At 37.7% G+C, this 19,252-nt stretch overlaps 1 protein-coding gene across 1 annotated transcript; it reads right to left on the minus strand.

The window, feature by feature from the left end:
* Positions 1–957: 957 nt before the first annotated feature.
* Positions 958–7,251, minus strand: LOC139711287 (G-protein coupled receptor GRL101-like). Its single transcript, XM_071623194.1, has 4 exons — positions 7,232–7,251; positions 4,656–4,727; positions 3,529–3,600; positions 958–2,115 (listed from the first exon to the last, which is right to left on the minus strand). Exons 1-4 carry the CDS (start codon positions 7,249–7,251, stop codon positions 1,002–1,004), a joined length of 1,278 nt encoding a protein of 425 aa, XP_071479295.1. The 3' UTR covers positions 958–1,001.
* Between the last annotated feature and the right edge of the window lie 12,001 nt (positions 7,252–19,252).

A 19,252-nucleotide genomic window follows, 5' to 3' on the forward strand; every position in this document is an offset into this window, starting at 1 on the left:
TTGAAATTTTTGTGTTGGAACCGCTGGATGAGGAGACTACTACAGCTTGTGAGTCATATGCGTACAACAGTATAAAGAAAATGTAAAAGAAAATTCAACATATTTTCACTTTTCTCGCATAATAAAAGAGCACTTGACTTGCCTCTTTCTAAAAGGAGGGGGAATAATATTACCCATAACATTTGTCGGTAACGAGTCAGGGGAATGTGTACTTTTTTTTCAAAAGATGGAATTTTGTGAAATTCTCTTTATATTTTCCTTATATTGTTGTACGCATGTGACATCTAAGTTATTCATACACTGCAGTAGTCTTCTCATCCAGCGGTTACTGCACAAAAACTTCAAAAATTCATAACTTTTGAACGGATTGTCTGATTTTCCTCAAACTTTCAATGATGTGTTCTACTAATATTGCTACATTCTCTCAATCCTTATGTTTATGAAGGTGAACTTGTCCTTTAACAGATACGACAAATCAACGTTATGGTGTCATAATGAATAAAATCTTGATTATCACCAATGACTGCCTTCGCACTGCATCGATAAAGCCGCAGGCACTGAAGAAATTGCAAGCATCTATTTTGCCGTAATTGACAGTTGATCCTACTTCAATTATTAAGTTATATTCTGTTACCGAAATTAACTCATATTAAACTGAACGCTAAGGATTTCAGTACGCTCGACGAATCAGCCCATCATCAGGTCTTTGTGAGAAAGAAAAGGTACTCATCTTATGTATATATGCATGAATCATTATTTTTTTTTTTTTTTTGCTAGTGCGATTTATGCTGAAAAGTCAATTTTCGAATGACATCCGTTTAAACCAGTCCTGTCCTAAAATACAGAAACATTGTGATGTACATGTATGTCGCAGGCTGTCTCCCAACCGTACTTCCGTTTATAAGGCTACACAGAAGGGAGGTTATTTTCGGCTCTACAGAACGATTCTTCGCAGGCTATTATTTGTCAATATTTCGCATTATGTAATTTCACCATCATAGTTACTGATGAGTATAGGTTGTCTGCAAGCCGTAAGAGTGACCTCCTGTTTTGCGGTGTTTTTTGCCTTTATCAAGGTAATACATAAAGGTGTAAAGCATCGGATTCAGGGAGGAGTTGATAGGTAGAATGAAGATGGCGCTCCAGGCATAGAGTGTTATTGGTATTTCGACTGTGCCTGTCTGACTTAGTATACCCATCAAAATGATGGGCATCCAGCACGCAAAGTCAGTTCCGATCAGAATCGCCATTCTGCGAGCCACTTTGATCTCACGTGACCGAGAGGCAGAGTTTGTTTTCACTTTGCTTGACCGACTCACTTTTACGAACATGACGACATAACAAACTACAATGAAGATGAACGACAATAAGTTAATGCCAATAAACACAACAATTGAGTAAAGCCAAGGAGGATGTTTTGCGTTGTCTAGAGGCAAGAAAGTGACAGTGTAATCCCTACTCCATTCCGATTCCTTCGTTGTAACTAAGACACCGGTTTCACCAGACGTCAAGTGCAGGGGAAGCCCGATGCACACATCAGATTGCCCGTAGAAATCAGGAATCTTTGAGCTATCTATCATCGAGGGGATAGAAATAACCAACACGATGATCCAAGTGATGCTGAGAATGATCCTACACATGCGATGGGTTATTCTCCAACTGCCAAACGGAAAGACAATGTACGTGAATCTATCAAGTGTGATGAGGGAGAGACTGATTACGGATGCTTCACTCGAAAGGAATGCCAGAGAGCCTGCAAACTTGCACATTACCGAATCCCGCCAGAGTGGAGCGGCCAAAAAGTATTTTGACCCAAAATGAAGGTCTGCCGACGTTATCACTATCATGTACACAGCCATTACACAATCTGCTACAGCAAGGTTTGCTATCAGTTGATTTTGGACCTTGCTGTCTTGTTCGTGGTAAAGACGAAAGTATAGCACCAAGCAGTTGCCGATGAGCGCGCTTAACCCCATCAACCAGCCGAACACCCTCAATACCCCACTTGGGAAAAGACTACCACAGGTGTCCAGTGGGTTCGATGGAACGGTTGACGTACAGGTGGTGTTCGTATGATCCTGAAGTAGGCAGCAAAGGCGTGTATCGGATGTGGATCTAGTTGTTAAGAAAATTGGAAGAGAGAGAGAGAGAGAGATCATAAACATGAAGGAAATTATGAAAAAGTATGCACTCCCGTTAGTATCACAAGCTTTCACTCTTCTGTTTTTTAACAACGTATAGTATCATGTTGCAAACATTAGGCCCCTGCTAACTGTACCACGCCTTCAGGGTTAGATCGTTATCTTTACAGTAATGCATAATGTATCATTTTAAATGGGATGCGACTGAGTGTGTAACCTATTTCTCTTGATCCTTAGATTCATATTTTCTATGTTAACGCACGTATGTGAAATATTTCATTCACCTTATTTGACTTGGCTTCATTAATGAAAGAGAAAACTGATCTTGTGGAAAAATAATGCGTAAAGCGTTTTTCTTTTTGTTTTGTCCTGACTTTAAACACGTTATGAATGACGAAACAAAGCGTGGAGCAGTATAAATGCCACAAAGCACCTAGGGATCGTGACCACATGAATATAATGACATTTTCACACACTTAGAAACACGTACAAACAGGCAAACGTGTTCATGTATGTTCATGGGTATATTTATGCATACATACAATATGAATACATACTATCTATATACATAATTACATGATATAATAATTATGCATAGTAAATATAAGTGCAAAAAATATGTATGTTATGATGTTTCAGGTGACTCTGCGAGAAAATGTAACCTAATATAAATAAAGTATCTACATTCATGTCTTTAGAGACTTTATTAACGCTTGAAGATTTCATCAATTTCGTCTAGAGAATTTGAGAGGAACTTGCAATATCAAGCAATCTCTCGAGCGTATCGAAGTGATGATGTCATGATTTTGTTATAGCTTGGGTCACCATTGCGAGCATAGTTACCTACAATAATGATCATACAATTTATTCGAGCCAGGTGATGTTGTTTAGAACAAGTTTCTATGGCGATGAATGACGTTGTCATCACACTTTGTATTCTAATACGGCTCAAGACAAATTTGAGAACGTGCCGCACGATTCTTTTCGTCTGTAAAGGAAAATAGGACAAAGTGAATGTGCACGAGTAATAATGCTATATCACTTTGTCGCTATAATTGGTGTTTTAGGTATTGTTATATTGGCAGTCATTCTTGTCTTGAAATCATCATTTCTTTAGATTCGATAATCTTGCAGTTCGATAGGATAACTTACTTTCATTCTATTGTGATTTCAGAAATGATAATACATAACTTGATACTAAATATGATAAAGAAACACAAACACACGCACACACACACACACTCATGCACCCACACACACACACACTCACGCACGTACACCCACACTCACTCACGCACACACGCACTCACACACACACACACACGCATATATAGTGTACACACAGACGCAGCTTCAGAGCGAGGGGCATGCAGTGAATCACACTTACAGGGCTTTCAAAGACTTCAGAGGAGAAACTGTGTTTCCGTCCACAATTCTGAGTTTCGCTCCTGCTAGAAGTCTAAACATGAATAAAAGACAAAAAAGGTAAACATCCTATTCAACTACCAACGATATATACTTGGTATAAGCCATATTTGCCGTTTACCTGGAAGGGTTTTTAATAAAAATAATGTACATTCATCGCCCTCATACGGATATTGGCTGTTTCATTAGGTCTATCTACAGAATTCTGCGAAGTAATTTTGAAGATTCAGTACTATAAAAATGTGAATACATTGTTGTTTTGTTTTATGTTCCCTGGAACATGTGAATGCTTAATTAATATCTGACACACTGAAAAGGAAAATGTCAAACAAAGGCCATCTAAACATAAAAGTCAATCTTTTCTTTTGTACTGATAATATTTGTATTATTATGAAAAAAAAGGAAGAAATTATCATCAAAGTTGAAAGAATGCTTTCGCAGAAATGGAAATAGAGTGTCAAAAAAGAAGTCAGAAAATGCAGCGCTGTGCAGAGTACAAGGTAAAGTTAATACTATCAAGGACAAAATATCTTGAAAATGTCCTGCAATATTTTTGATAGCACTTTTCCAAGCGACAGGATTTGTTTAGACATTTATCCGTGAACATTTGTGCTGTTTATTTCTGACATTTCTAACGATATCTGACAGTTTCAAGCATATTTTGGGTATATTTATCGAAAACAAAGGCAAAAACCACTCCCTTTCGAAAATTAGAGGTTTACACATTTCGAAGTTCTCTTTTGAATTGAGGTATTTATACCTGAGGTAGTAAAAAGAAATATACATTTTCGAGCATTCTAGCACAATGAAAAAAACGAACAAATTCATATCTTATTTTGCCCTTGCATAAATCTATATTTTCAGTATCATTAACTACTCATTCATTCTACTTTGTGGCCTCTATCTCCCTATTCTGCGCTTTAATGTTCATACATTCACATTCACTCTGTCGAATCCATGGAGAATAGGTCCTATACATAACAATTAAGACTCCATGCTTTCTTTGTTATAACAAGCAAAAAACATTTGTTGGTGAATGCTTGACGAGGTGATATCGGGACATTTCTTTTTAATTTTAAGTTAACTCACAGGTACTCAAGTCTGGAGAGGTTGGCAAATGCATGCGGCTCGACGACTGTGATTGGGTTGTAACTGAGATCCCTGAAAGTGAACGAGTTAAACACAATAGGAAATATCAATCAATATGGCTGTCATACAAAACATCAACAGCAAAATATGGTGCATTTAAACTTACTTCCCTCCCTCATTGTATGCTCTTTGCATACAGTGCTACCTTGAATGCACATAGATTATAAGGAATCACTGTTCACAGCTTACAAGGAAATATTGATATAATTTACGTATACTTCCGGTCCCGGCAAAGCCCGGCAACGACGTCAGCCAATAAGCAAACATCACGCAACTTACAAATAGGTCAACTGCGCCTGATTCGAGAAGGAGTTTGGTAGCAGGCGCTGAATGGAATTCGTTGACAAATTTCTGCATACGAGAAACCAATACAAGGAAGTGTAAGAAGTGGTTGTAACCACAGACAGAAATTAAGGATTGTAGCACTGTCGAATGCATAGACAAATAAACTTCCAAACAGGAAAACATATGTACATACACATACGGGAAACGGTTACCATAATATAAAACACAAAGATGGTACTAGTTAAAATGGGATATTAAAAAAAAATAAGAATAAAGTGATTGCGTAGCTCGAATGATTATTTCTTACTTGACTCATATTTTCACGTCCATGCATTTTGATAGGTTGTTAATTATTATAGATGCGTCTTAGTCCAACAAAATTAATATCGGTTTTGCTATAACAATAGATTTATCATCTTTTTCGTTCTTTCTTTCTTCTTCTTTTTCATGTTAATTTGCCTCCTCCAATCGTAAAAGTTCTTACAGATACTAGGGTTTTTCTTTTCGCATTTAACGATTTCACTGAGATTTCACCCTGCTTTACACGAGAGAAGAGAAGTGGGTTCTTTTCCGTACGTTAGGATATAGCTCTCCTGCATACTGCACCAACGGCTTTACAGCGCAAGTTCACTTTCATAGACATGTGGATTGAGTGAATACAGCAATATGCTGCTGGATAGGAAGACTACTGCAGTTTGTGCTGTCACATGTGTACAAGAACGTAAATAACAAAAATCAACATATTTTCATTTCTTCTCGCATAATAAAAGAACGCTTGACTTCCCTCTTTCACAAGGAAAGGGAAAATAATATTACCCTTAACATACGTTAGTGATGAGTCGAGGAAACGTGCATCTTTTTCAAAAAGTAAAATTTTGTGAAATTCTCTTTATATTGTCCTTATATTGTTGTACGCATGTGACATTATGCACTGTAGTAGTCTTCTCATCCAGCACTGAATGTGTAGATACTTTAAAAAATAATAACTTTTGAACAGATTGTCCGATTTCTCCCAAAGTTTCACATTTGACGATTCACTCAAACTGTTTCCCATGGAGTTAGGGTTCAAAATGCCTGAGTGTGTTACACATGGACTAGGAGTTTAGTGTTCAGGGCGCTTCCATAGAATACCAACTTTAAAGCCCCCTCCTTTTTTTGTAAATTATGGTCTAATAAAGGTTACATTTTTATTGTTTCTGATTTTCGAAGATGATAAGCTTTCATAATCATATACAATTGTGACCGTGCACCTCAAAACGAACATAAAGTCGCACACACTGATTTTGCGTGAGGACTGAAAATAAGTGAAATGGGTCAACCTAGCCGAACTTGACTTTTTCATATTTTCTGAAAGAGCGGGTCTTCTTTTACATTATGCTAAAATTTGATTTCAGAAAGCGGTCAGGAAAGTGTGTTATCTTAGCAGTTTATCTCGAACATTTTTGGTAGAATAGTGTGATTAGGTGTGTCTTTAGAATCCCCTTTTTCATTTCTGAAAAACCTTGTCCACACTATTCTTTTGCAACTCTAATAACTTTTGAAAATATAGTGTTACTGCTTTGAAAGTTGGCATTTATTATGGACAGAATGTGTTAATGAGGCATGCTAAATTTCAGTTTAATTTGATAATCCCTTCATTGTTGTTACTCTGGTGGTTTACTTCCTGTTTTTTGTCCCATTCATCGCACAGCCAGCACGGTTTGGTAAAGATTAAGCGCTTGAATAGACACTGTACTTCAGAGCCTCTTTTCTCAGTTCACACTTTCCTGAGTTTGTGCTTTCTCTCCAATATTTAGGTAGGTTAGGAGAGTCCATTTGATTTGAGTTATACATCATTTTAAAGCTTAAAGTCTGCTCTTTCAGAATAGGGTCTTAACTAAAAATCATGTCTGGCGGATTTTTGTTTGTTTTGAGGTGCAGGGTCACAATTTGTCGTACTTCGTTTCCTGTAAAGATCTCTGACCATGAGAAGAAGAAGAACAACAACTAAAACAACAACAACAGCAACAATAGCAAATCAGCTTTGCGTACATACAAGGCATACAGACTGACTAGATCGTTGAATGTTCTGCTGTCGATAGCCGATATGTTATTGTGAGAAAGATCCCTGTCAAGAGAAGAAAATAAAAGAAAAAAAATCAAATCAGCATCAACAATCAATGAAACAGCCAACCGTTTGCTTTCTGTACTGTACTATAGAGGATGTAAAGCAATTAATGCACATTACTTACAAAAGACCGTTTTCCTTCATAGGGAAAGTGTGCACTAACGAAAGGTGAAGGTGATGAAGTGTTCTTTCCTCTGTTTTCCCTTTCCTAACGTTAGCCCAACTCAACACGTTGAAATAAGATTTCTAAAAAGACTTTTTTAAACTTTACATTTACATATAACACTTAAAAACGAGAGGTAAAACCTTAAGAAAGTATTCTCAGTAGTATGTATTGCCGAGTAGCATTGATTGCTTCTTTCGATTGGATGCGCAATCTTCATAATTATTATGCATGATAATCAAAGATAATTATGTACTATACCTGAAGCAAGCGCTATCAACGTACCAAAGTCATTACACCTGACTGCCATTTTCTACGGATTAGTAGGGAAGATTGTTTGTTTGCTGTTTGTTTGTTTTTTAGTAAGAGACGAAAAAGAAACCTGAGACATTTCAGATTAATAACCAATTGTTATTCACCTTAAGCAATACGACTGTCCAAAACATTAATAGTAATATGTATAAAATAAAGCAGTTCCGCCTGAGAAAATAAAAAGTGAGGTATTTTTTGTGAAAGATATTTCCAAATTTTGATATCTTTAGCACAAAGTGTGTTTTTTTTTACTGTGTAAAGTCATTCTTGCTTGCATCTTTCGTATTTTGAAACTACGTAAGGTAATTCCCAACTGTCTTTACGTCTTACTTAATGCTGACTTTGTTGGCGGTTTCTCAAGAAAAACAAAACAAAGCAAAACAAAAGAAAGCCTATATCTTTGTAATATGGTAGCCGATTTTTCCTTTAAAAAATCATAACACTTTTGTGCTACTTCTTTCATGAATCTGAAACATTTTGTTTTGTCATTTACAACAAAGGGAAACATTACCAAAAACACTTACAACGTGACGAGGTTTTCCAAACCAACAAAGGCGTCCTCTTTGATTTCCATGATGCCATTACGAGAAAGATCTCTACGCGTTCCCCAAAAGAGATCACAAGAAATGTTTTGATAGTTTTTATTCATACGCACGCAAAAAATATGCATTAATTCACACATACACACACACACACACACGCGCGCGCACGCACACACATATGTACAAAGCAGACATATGATACATGCAAATATGTATTTTACCTTATTTGCATTTATGTAAACATACGAGAGAGGGGGAATTTACATTAAGATTAAAGGTTACGTCTTCCAAGTTGAGTAAAAGTTGTTTTTTTTTCTTATTGGTGTTTTTTTTTTCATCACCACTCTTCTGTCCGTTATGGGTCGTAATATTACAATCATACGATAGTAATACAAATCAAAGGACCCTATATTGCCGCAATGTTGCGTGATTAACTTGAAAGAGATTCCTGATAGTGCTTCCTATGAAAAAGGTAAAATCATGACAACTCTACTCACAACTCTGTCAGCGTCTCAAGGATTTCAAATGAGTTATTGTCAATCATTCGGAGATTGTTTTGAGACAGGTCCCTATAAGAAAAAAGAAAAGAAAAGAAAAAAGGATTATCTCATTATCCGTTAATGGTTTGTGTGAAGAAAAAAAAAGGTTTTCAAGTTCTTTTCCTTATACCCTTTGCACACACACATAAACATACTATTATATATAAGTGAATTTGTGTGTGTGTGTGTGTGTGTGTGTGTGTGTGTATGTGTGTGTGTGTGTGTGTAAACCCCGCCCTTTAGATCGAGGTCATATTGCTAACTCGATTTCAAAGGGGCGGGGTGGATTTTTTTCTTGTTTTATCTTTTGTTCATTACAAATGACTTACAAGTAGAATAGTGTGTCCAGACCGTGGAAAGTGTTGCGTTCAATCCTGTGTATACCAGCATTCACCAGAATTCTATAACAAAGAAAAAAAAAACTGTTTTGTTACAAAAAAAAACAATACTGCAAGTCACAGTCACACACACAAGCACACGCTACACAATCGCTGGACCACAACTAGCTTTTGGTGGTTATTTTGTTATAAACATTTACATTTAGACAAATTGGAATTAAGTTTTTAACTTGTTTTTGGGTACAACATACCCATGGAGCACCTTTTGGTTTTTGTTTGCAGGCTACTTTATATAAATGAGGGGATTGATACGCATTGAAAAAAGAAGAAGTGATGAGAAATGTCATCCATTCTATTTTATTTTATTTTATTTTATTGCATATTATTTGACGCTTTAGTGCTATCTGGTTATACTTACAACCACCAGAGGTTCTTCAAGCCATCAAATGCCCCAGCTTCGATGAAAGTGATATTGTTGTTTGAGAGATATCTGTTTATAATACATTGCAAATGAAAACCAAAGTGGAAGGTTATTGTAAAGTTTTCAGAAGGAAACATTGAAATATAATTATACCACAGATTTCACCGAATATTAATGTGATTAATGGTGATGAAATTTATAACATGCACGATAGTGTCAATGGTTGTGCCTTATTTAAACCTATTTGATTCTATTCCTCAATTTCTCTTTTTTTTAGTCGCTTTAATTTTGCCTGTCTTGTTTGTCTTTAAAACACTAATGTGTGATTCATAGCTCAAACAACACATGCCGAGATGGCATGCATTACCACATGCATTCGACGTGAAGACAGGTAACGATAACTCAATAACTGAATTGCAGGTAACAAGTTACAATTGAAATTGTGAGTTTAACCACTCACGATGGTGGTCTCCTGCCTACAATTATCTCTCATACTGTATTTGCTTGAAAAACACTTACTTTTGTATGTTTTTACATGTTTGGTATAATTATGTGTGCTGTACAATACTATTGCTTACGTTAATGTATTTGTGTAATATTATGTTGTCATCTTAAATCATTGCACTTGTTATTCTCTGCCTTTGTGTCTTTGAAATTTGTATTTAATTTGTATTTGATCGAATACAAAAATAAATTAAACAAAATAAAACCAAAATGTGTTTTCTTAATAGTTATAGGTATAGGTGACATTTAACGTAAATACTTACAGAGACCACAGTTTTTCCAGACCCAGAAAAGTGCCACTCGCTAGCATTGTAATAACGTTATTCTCCACGTACCTGTTGTAAGTTAATATCATGTCGATAAAAGACAAAGAAAAATGCATTCATGAAAGATATATTACATTGACACAAAAAAAAAAATCGGTCAGGATAATCTAGATCCGTTCAAACATAATACTTCATTAAAGAAGAAAAATGTTGACTGATTCAAAATTGACTCCTTGCAAACTAACATTCTTGAAATTGCAGGCCTGTTCAAATTTGCCGACTGGTGAAGGGTATAAATACCATCCGTCAGTGGCTTTAAACTCTAAAACGTCGTATGTGAAACACTGGAAGAAAACTTACAAACGTAGAAGATGGTCGTTATCAATGAATGTCCCTGGCGCAAGTCTTTGAAGATGATTGTCTCTTAGATACCTATACTCCGAGACAACCAAGAGAACACAGAACAAGAAAAATGACTACAATGACGCAAATGATGCAAGAATGCGATTAATGTCTCGCGGATGGAATTGAGGTTCAAATAGTAATGATCTGAAGTGCAAAGAATGGATATTAGATAACGTGATGTCCCTTTGAGATCAAGTAACCAATTACCAGTATTTTCGGTACTCCCTTTATAATATTTCTTGGGAAAGGTTAACAATCCTAAGAAGTTTTTTGAATAGCCCGTACTTCTTTCGAACCATAATTATTTCACAATGCGTATCGATAATATTTCAGCCGAGATCGAGTTAAAGGTGGGTAAGTTGTATTGTTTTGGCAGGTTCACAACTAGCTGTAATCGAGCCCTAGTAAATATGCGCCAGCCAGGATTACTTTTGGCAAGTTCGTTAAACTGTTGGGTAAAAACGATAATTCGATCTGGCACCTGTCCCCATTAAAGTGGTGATGAATTGTCTCTTATTTCTGTCTCCAATAACCATACTCTACGTGCTATGCAATCTAATTCCCTCGACCTACGTATCAGTACTGCAAACCTCTATGAGCAGGTAATTACTTTAACCATTCTGAATACGTCTTAAACTCAATGAAATTTCCTATGGCTTTGATTTGGGCAACAATACAATTATTTCGTCATGAAATCAGTTCCTTCATTTGTATTACAAGGATGCCAAAGACTTTATCTGGATGGCCGTAAAGGCCATCAATTCCAATCGAACTCATTGTGCCTGTAAGTGCAAGGAAATGTAGTAACATTAAGTTTGATTTTGAATTGTGAAACATACGTACAGTAGACACAGTTTTGGAACTCCGGCTAACAAGTTCTGTCTAACTTCAGTAGTATTGCTGCGTGAAAGATGTCTGTTTGTACGGAAGAACAAAATAGTATGCAAGAAAAAAATTATAATTATGTAGACCACTCAAAATATGCGTCAATAATCACTTGTAAATCTTAGCATGCATGTGAGTATATATATATATATATATATATATTCAATTCAATTCACTTCAATTCAATTCATTTTTATTCGTCCAATAAAAAGCATTACCGGAAACTCATCGCGGGATTTTCACATATAAATGACAAAACATAACAAATACAGTATATATATACATAGAGAGAGAGAGAGAGAGAGAGAGAGAGAACAACACGGAATAGCACTTGACAGATAGATAGATAACAGAACATGTATGCAAGGTTAAACTGAAAAGAACAATCGTATAAACACGTTGCATTAGAAAAATATATATATATATAGTTTTGTGTGTGTTAAATAGCTGTGTGAAGACCTGAATATAAAAACGTGTAAATGTAAGAATGGCCCAAGTCCAGAACTTGGGTCATTATTACATTCATATCATAGCGCCCACTCTCACCACTCCTTGTCTAGGCCAGTTAAACGAGGGAGCATCAATTTATTGTCTTCCAAATATCCAAGCGTTGACAAACAACAGAGAGCTTACCGTGACAAACACAAAACACAACATGCCTCGTCGAACACACCCCAATTTGTTATTTCAAAAGAAGCAGATCTACTGAGCATTAATCGGTGACTCAATGGCAAAAATTATGATACCTTCGAGACTACCAAAGCGACGACGAGCTGCAAGCCCACATATTTGCAATTTCATAATATGTTCTTTCTTTATGTTTCCTTGTACGTAATCAGATGAAAGCAATTTACTTGTACTTGCATATTCTATGTTTGTGTGATTTGTCCAGTAGAATGTCTGTGTCTGATATTTTTATATTACAGGGGCCTGTGGAAGACCACGTATGTGAACGGGCCCTCCTGTCTACATTTGAATATGAGCAAATAAATGAATTAAATAAATAAAAATAAGTCTCGCAAAGTATCGAACTCATATTAAAGGTATTAGCCCACATTTGTAAACCTGCAGCAATTGGTCTCATAGTTAGCACGGAGTTTGGGTATGATTGCAGTAACACCTGTGCAAAGTCTCGTTCCAATTAGCCCATTACTTTCAAAAAAAATAAGTGAAAATGCACCGTATGCATGCGTATAAGGCTCGCTAGCTCCGGTCCACGTACGTACTACATGCATGCGATACATGCGTAAGTTACATGTACGTAGGTAGCCCGCGCTCGTAAATCGATTGGGTCGGGTTGACCGCGGTTTGAAAATTGATTTTAAAACGATGATTTTCTCTCTTTTATCGAATGGTATAGACAAAGAGCAACAGGTGAGGTATGTTACTGTTATAACTTGTACTTGAAGTCATATTGGACCTGTTTTATGCAGTTTTGATTTTCGTGGGTTTGCAAATGTGGGCTAATACCTTTAATGTATACCGTCGGTGTTATCATTATCATTATTATTGTTATCATTTTTTTTTTGTCGAGAAACGAAAATGAATCTGAATTGAAATTGAATATAAATTAAATCCAGTAATTGATGAGAGGTAGAAACCCCCTCAAAAAGTAGACAAACAAACAAACAAACAAAAAACACACAGATATAATATCAACGGGATTCTCCATACTAGTACTTACAGTCCAGTTAGGAGTGGAGTGTGGACAAAGGCATTTCCGTCAATCACCAAAAGAGGGTTGTCCGACAGAGAACTTTCATTGTGAAAGAAAGGAACATAAGGTTGTGTTGTGATATTCTTCTTCAATCCTTCCATGAAGACGAGACTGTCGATCAAACTGTCTTTGCTATACGTTTTCTAACCCATCTTCGTAAACTCGTATAAGTTAATTTAATCAATTTTCAATTCAATTTCGTCCCGAAAGATTGTTCCGTTCAAATCCTAAATAAAAGAAAATGAATAAAGATTCAAATTCGTCAATCGTCATTACATTTCATGTCTGCCGCTTAGCGAGTTAGGAGTGGCTGTGTTGTCCTCAATTGATCACATTTTCAAACAAATCCGTCATTTTGTAATCAAAATTCGTCAAATGCTCATAGGTGACCGCGCATCTCAAAATCGAACAAAAGTCGCATGCAGCGATTTTGTGTGAGGATTCAAAATAGATGAAATGGGTCAACTTACCCAATCTTGGTTTCTTTTTTTCTGGAAAAGCAATACCTCGATTTTTTGTTTTTTTGTTTTTACAGTTCGGGATCATAAAACGAGTGGAAAAGTGTGTATTTAGTAGTTGTTATTTTTAGAACACTTTTTTTATTGTAGGCTAGTGTCATTAGATGTGTCTTGGAGTCCACTTTTCATTTCGTAAAAACCCTTTACACACTCTTCACTTTCAACTGCAAAAAAAAAAAAAAAATTGAAAGGATGGTACCACTGCTTTGAAAGTTTGCATTAGTCATGAATAAGATGTAGGGCACCATCAATTTCAGCTTACGGTGATGATTTCGTCATTGTTGCTGCTTTGAAGTTTTACATTCTGTTTTTCCCAATTCATTGCGCAGAGAGCGGCTTGGTACCGATGGCTTAAATAGACCCTATACTTCAGAGCCTCTTTTCTCAGTTCACATTTTCCAGAATGTTTGATTTCTTTACAACATTCAGATTGGCCAGGAGAGTCCGCTTGAATCTAATTATATATTACTTTACAACTTAAAGTCTGCTCTGTCAGAATCTTCTCTTAGCTAAAAATCACTGTCTGACGACTCTTTGTTGGTTTTGTGATGGAGGGTCACGAAATATATTAACCTTACGAAGTGGAAACCAGATCTGTTACCAATATAGCCAGTGAGTAATGCAAAAAGAAATGTGTTTTTATGTATGAATAAAGTTGCGTAAATGTGAGGAATAATCAATTGGAATAAGCTGATAATTACAGCATTTTGAAGCATTACCTTGGAGACTGTTTTGAATGAAACTTTGACAAATTTGAATGCCAATAGACGAGATTGAATTTGTCTCGTGCTCAGCTAATGCATAGCTTACACATTTGAATTGCCATTGAGGAAAACTGTTGAAAAAGAACGAAAATGAAAGACAGTGTTTCAACATGTATAGACAAGACGGTACGACAATCATGCTTTTTGGTTGTTGTTTTATCTGGATTTCTTGAGTTTGAAAGGTTCAAAGTCCCGCTGGTACTAACATTTAGATAAAATGTCCTGAAGCATTTGGCGATGAGAAAGCTATGAAGACAGTGTTTTGCCAAAGGAACTTGCACCAACGAATCAACTTGAACAACCTCATGTTCTAGAATCCCTGGTCTTCTCTTTAATCAGTCACAAAGGCTAATTTTCTTGTGATTCATTACCTCGAATATTTACATATTTTACACACTCGCACACACATTGATATACGCTTATGCGCACATAAAATAGAAAAATATATAATTATGAAGAGATTACTTGCAAAAGAGCCTAAATCCAATTTTGTTTTTCATTAGGTACTTTTTTACATGCGGAAATAGACACTCACCATGTGCATATAGTCCTCCGAAATTACAGGAAGTTTTTTAAAAATTGAAATGAAATTCATGTTTTCTTTCAAAAAGGTCAAAATCCTAAACGCGTTTTCTCGCCAAAGGGTCTACCCGGTATATCCATATTATATCTATCTTTTATCACTATTGCCCAAAGTTAAGCCACCATTGGCTTTACTGATCAATCAGAAACCAATACACAACTAACAGAGTGGAATACTCTGTATGATTACCGAAGCGACAATTGTCAGTAAAAATGATTATGATGGTAATGATGATGGTGATGATGATGATAATTTATAATAACGATGGGCAGGTGATGCTGGAAAAGGGAAGGTAAGCCCTATAAAGAAGCATGCACTTGTTCAACGCATTGTACTTGGTAGAGATTGCTGCTATGTAGGGCAATGCTGCTTCCAGGTGCTACGGACAGGGTGATGAATGTTGAAAAGGTAACTGGCAATAAACGATCTTATGATAGCATGAATGGCTACTGGAGCTCAAAATGTTGAGTTGATTTGACTTGACGATAGGGGAACAAATTGATCAATTGTCTCGCGAAGAAATCGTAGTGAGGTGTACGACGTTTCGCTCGCTACTGCTGAGCTTCGTCAGGACGGCGCGCGGTACAATGAGACGAGACACGGTGGTGCGTCCACGCAAGTTATAGCGCGTATGCGGACGTGGTAGTGGGCACGCCGCTACCGGGGCCGGGTCGGGCAATGCGCCATTCTGTGTTCGCTGTTCGCTGCGTTCATGCGGACCTAGTTGGCAGCACGCCGCCTCCCGTATCGGGGCGAGCAGTGCGCAATCCTGTGGCCGCTGTTTACAGCGTTCATAAGGACCTAGTTGGCAGCACGCCGTCGCCCGGGACGCGTTTTTTTTTTTTTTGGTTTTTGTTTGTTTGTTTGTTTGTTTTTTTGTTTTTTTGTTTTTTTTTTAGACGGCACAGATTGGGGCATGGCGCGTATTAAACCTATAGGAAACACGCTGGGTTGGGGTTAGGGTTTTATAGGGTTAGGGTTAGGGTTAGGGTTAGGGTTAGGGTTAGGGTCCCTAATCTGTGCCGTCTAAAAAAATAAAAATTAAAAAAAATAAAAATAAATAAAAATAAAAAAAAACCGCGCCCGGGACGGGCCGGGTGGTGCACCATCCTGCATGAGTTGACTGCCGTCATGATTCGGCAGTTTCGACTTGTGTGTAGTGTTTTGCGGACGAGGTGGTGGGCACGCCGATGCCGGGACCGGGTCGGGAAGTGCGCTATTCTGTGTTCGCTGTTCGCTGCGTTCATGCGGACCTAGTTGGCAGCACGCCGCCTCCCGTATCGGGGCGAGCAGTGCGCCATCCTGTGGCCGCTGTTTACAGCGTTCATGCGGCCCTAGTTGGCAGCACGCCGTCGCCCGGGACGCGTTTTTCTTTTAGACGGCACAGATTGGAGCATGGCGCGTATTAAACCTATGGGAAACACGTTGGGTTGGGGTTAGGGTTTAGGGTTAGGGTTAGGGTCCCCAATCTGTGCCGTCTTAAAAAAAAAAATAACAACAACAACAAAAAACACGCGCACGGGACGGGCCGGGTGGTGCACCATCCTGCATGAGTTGACTGCCGTCATGATTCGGCAGTTTCGACTTGTGTGTAGTGTTGTCCGGAGGCGGTGGTGGGCACGCCGATGCCGGGGCCGGGTCGGGAAGTGCGCCATTCTGTGTTCGCTGCTCGCTGCGTTCATGCAGACCTAGTTGACACCATGCCGCCTCCCGTAGCGGGGCGAGCAGAGCGCCTTCCTGTGGCCGCTGTTTACAGCGTTCATGCGAACCTAGTTAGCAGCACGCCGTCCCCCGGGACGGGCCGGGCGGAGCGCCATCCTGATTCCGTTGACTGCCGTTACGATTCGGCGGTTTCGCCTTGTGTGTTGTGTGCTGCTGCGTGCGAATGCAACGCATCCATGACTCAGGTAACTCTATGCCGACGTCCTTGTTTAGGTTGGCCTTACTCAGTATGTGGATGGCTTCCTTCACTCTACGAGTGTACCAATGTCGCGCTGTGTCCATGCGAACAGCGAAGACAGAATGGCGCACTGCCCGACCCGGCCCCGGTATAGCGGCGTGCCCACTACCACGTCCGCATATGTGCTATAACTTGCGTGCACGCACCACCGTCTTTTATTGTACCTGACGAAGCTCAGCAGTAACGAGCGAAACGTCGTACACCTCACTACGATTTCTTCGCGAGACAAGTGATTGATTTTTTTCCCCTATCGTCAGAGTATTCACCGCGATTGTCAACATTTTCACAAGAATTGATTTGACTTGTTGATATCAGGTTGCAAGCGAAAAACTTGAGCAGATTGAGTGGCAAATAAAGGGGAAGAGAAGCAGTTTTCGTGTTCATGATGAAACTTTTTTTTAAACTGTGTATAGCAATCACCCTTCAAAGACCTTTATTGCAAAGGGTTCTAAATCCCCCCCCCCCAAAAAAAAAAAACACACACACACAAAAAGCATATAGAATTGAAGACATCGGTAGGATTTTTGAATTGTCATTGTTGCTACCTATGATGATGACTGAGATAGTAGAATAACTTCTTGAATAGAAACATATTATTGTGCGAAAAAAAGAAATAACTTTGGCTTTATTTAATTCTAGAAATTAGCTAGAGTGGATTCAGTCGATTTGTAAGAAAACTCTTCATATTATCATATATATAATTATCATACTGCATAAAATCATGGTTAGCATTATTTTAATCATACTCACAGTTGCAACAAGGCGGGGAGGCCTGCAAATGAGTTTCCATATATAGCCCTGATGTTATTCTTCGAGAGATACCTTTCGGGCAAATACAGATGAAAAAAAAAATGTATTTGAATAATGTTCACTGATGCGCAAACGGGATTGATTTTCGAAAAATTAAGACTTTGTTTTTCTAAGTATAAAAATGTTTCAATACTTGCAGTTGGGGGGAAATAACCTTGGTGGAAGTTTCTGCTCTCCAATACTCTCTAAAAAAATCGAGTGAAAATATTCACTCTTAAAGGAGTGAATACAAAAAGGAGTGAATTTAGAGTGAATTTGGAGTCATTTTGAGTGAATATGCTCATTTTCACTCATTTTGGAGTGACCTCAGGGATCACTCGAAGATTTTGGAGTGATCCCTGAGGTCACTCCAAAACGAGTGAAAATGAACATTTTCACTCAAAATTCACTCCAATTTCACTCTAAATTCACTCTTTTTTTGTATTCACTCCTTTAAGAGTGAATATTTTCACTCGCTTTTTTTAGAGAGTACTCCCAGGGAAGTTTCCTTCAATGAAATCTATTTGACAAATTTCTACAATATTATCATATTAGCTTTAGAAAGTGCACTGCTCCCTTCAAAATAAAACAAACATCACGAGTAACAAGAAGGAAAAAAATAACAAATCTGGACTTCGCCCAATCAAAGTCATTGATCGATATTGCGGAGAAGAATTCAGAAGATTGTTTATGTACATCTCGTATCTATACTTTGACACTGAGGCTTCATGATGGCATTTATTCCAATGATGTGGTCTCTCTCTCTCTCTCTCTCTCTCTCGCCCTCTGTCTCTTTCTCTCTCTCTCTCTCTCTCTCTTTCTCCCTCTCTCTTTCTCTCTTTCTCTTATTGGATAAGAGGTATCGAGTTCGAATCCGATGGAATCCCATTTTCCTTTCTCATATACACATGTATAACATATTTCGAGTCACTTTCCCTATTTCTTGAATTCCAGTTATTGTGTGTGACCTGCACCACAAAACCAACAAAAATCGCTAGGCAGGGATTTTCAGTTAAGGGCAGATTCTGAAATAAACAGACTGTAGGCTTTAGATTAATGTATAATTCGATTCAAATGGACTCTCCTACACTATCTAAATACTAGAAAGAAAGCACACACCCTGGAAAAGTGTGAATTGAGAAAAGAGGCTCTGAAGTACAGGGTCTATTCAAGCGCTTAATCTTTACTATTAAGCTATGCTATGTCTGTCCAATGAATGGGACAAATAATAGGATGTAAACCACTTTAGGAACTACAGTGAAGGGATTATCAGATTAAGCTGAAATTGAGCATGCTCTCTTAAAATGTTCTGTCAACGATTAACATCAACTTTCAAAGCAGTAGCTATATATTTCCAAAAGTTATTTAAGTTGAAAGTGAAGAGTGTGCAAAGGATTATTAAGAAATGGAAAGGAGCCTCTGAGGCATACGTGATCACA

This window comes from Diadema antillarum, unplaced genomic scaffold, assembly GCF_040938485.1.
Source record: "Diadema antillarum isolate AM-2024a unplaced genomic scaffold, OU_Dant_1.0 seq00001637_RagTag, whole genome shotgun sequence".
Taxonomy (NCBI): Eukaryota; Metazoa; Echinodermata; class Echinoidea; order Diadematoida; family Diadematidae; genus Diadema; species Diadema antillarum.

Bases quoted from the DNA above. Each gene is read 5' to 3' on its own strand.
- LOC139711287 (XM_071623194.1), bottom strand. From the start codon at position 7,251: ATGAAGGAAAACGGTCTTTT. The intron at 4,728-7,231 runs GTAAGTAATGTG...GTTCACTTTCAG, and splicing joins ATGAAGGAAAACGGTCTTTT to GGATCTCAGTTACAACCCAA. The intron at 3,601-4,655 runs GTGAGTTAACTT...ATTCATGTTTAG, and splicing joins CTCTCCAGACTTGAGTACCT to ACTTCTAGCAGGAGCGAAAC.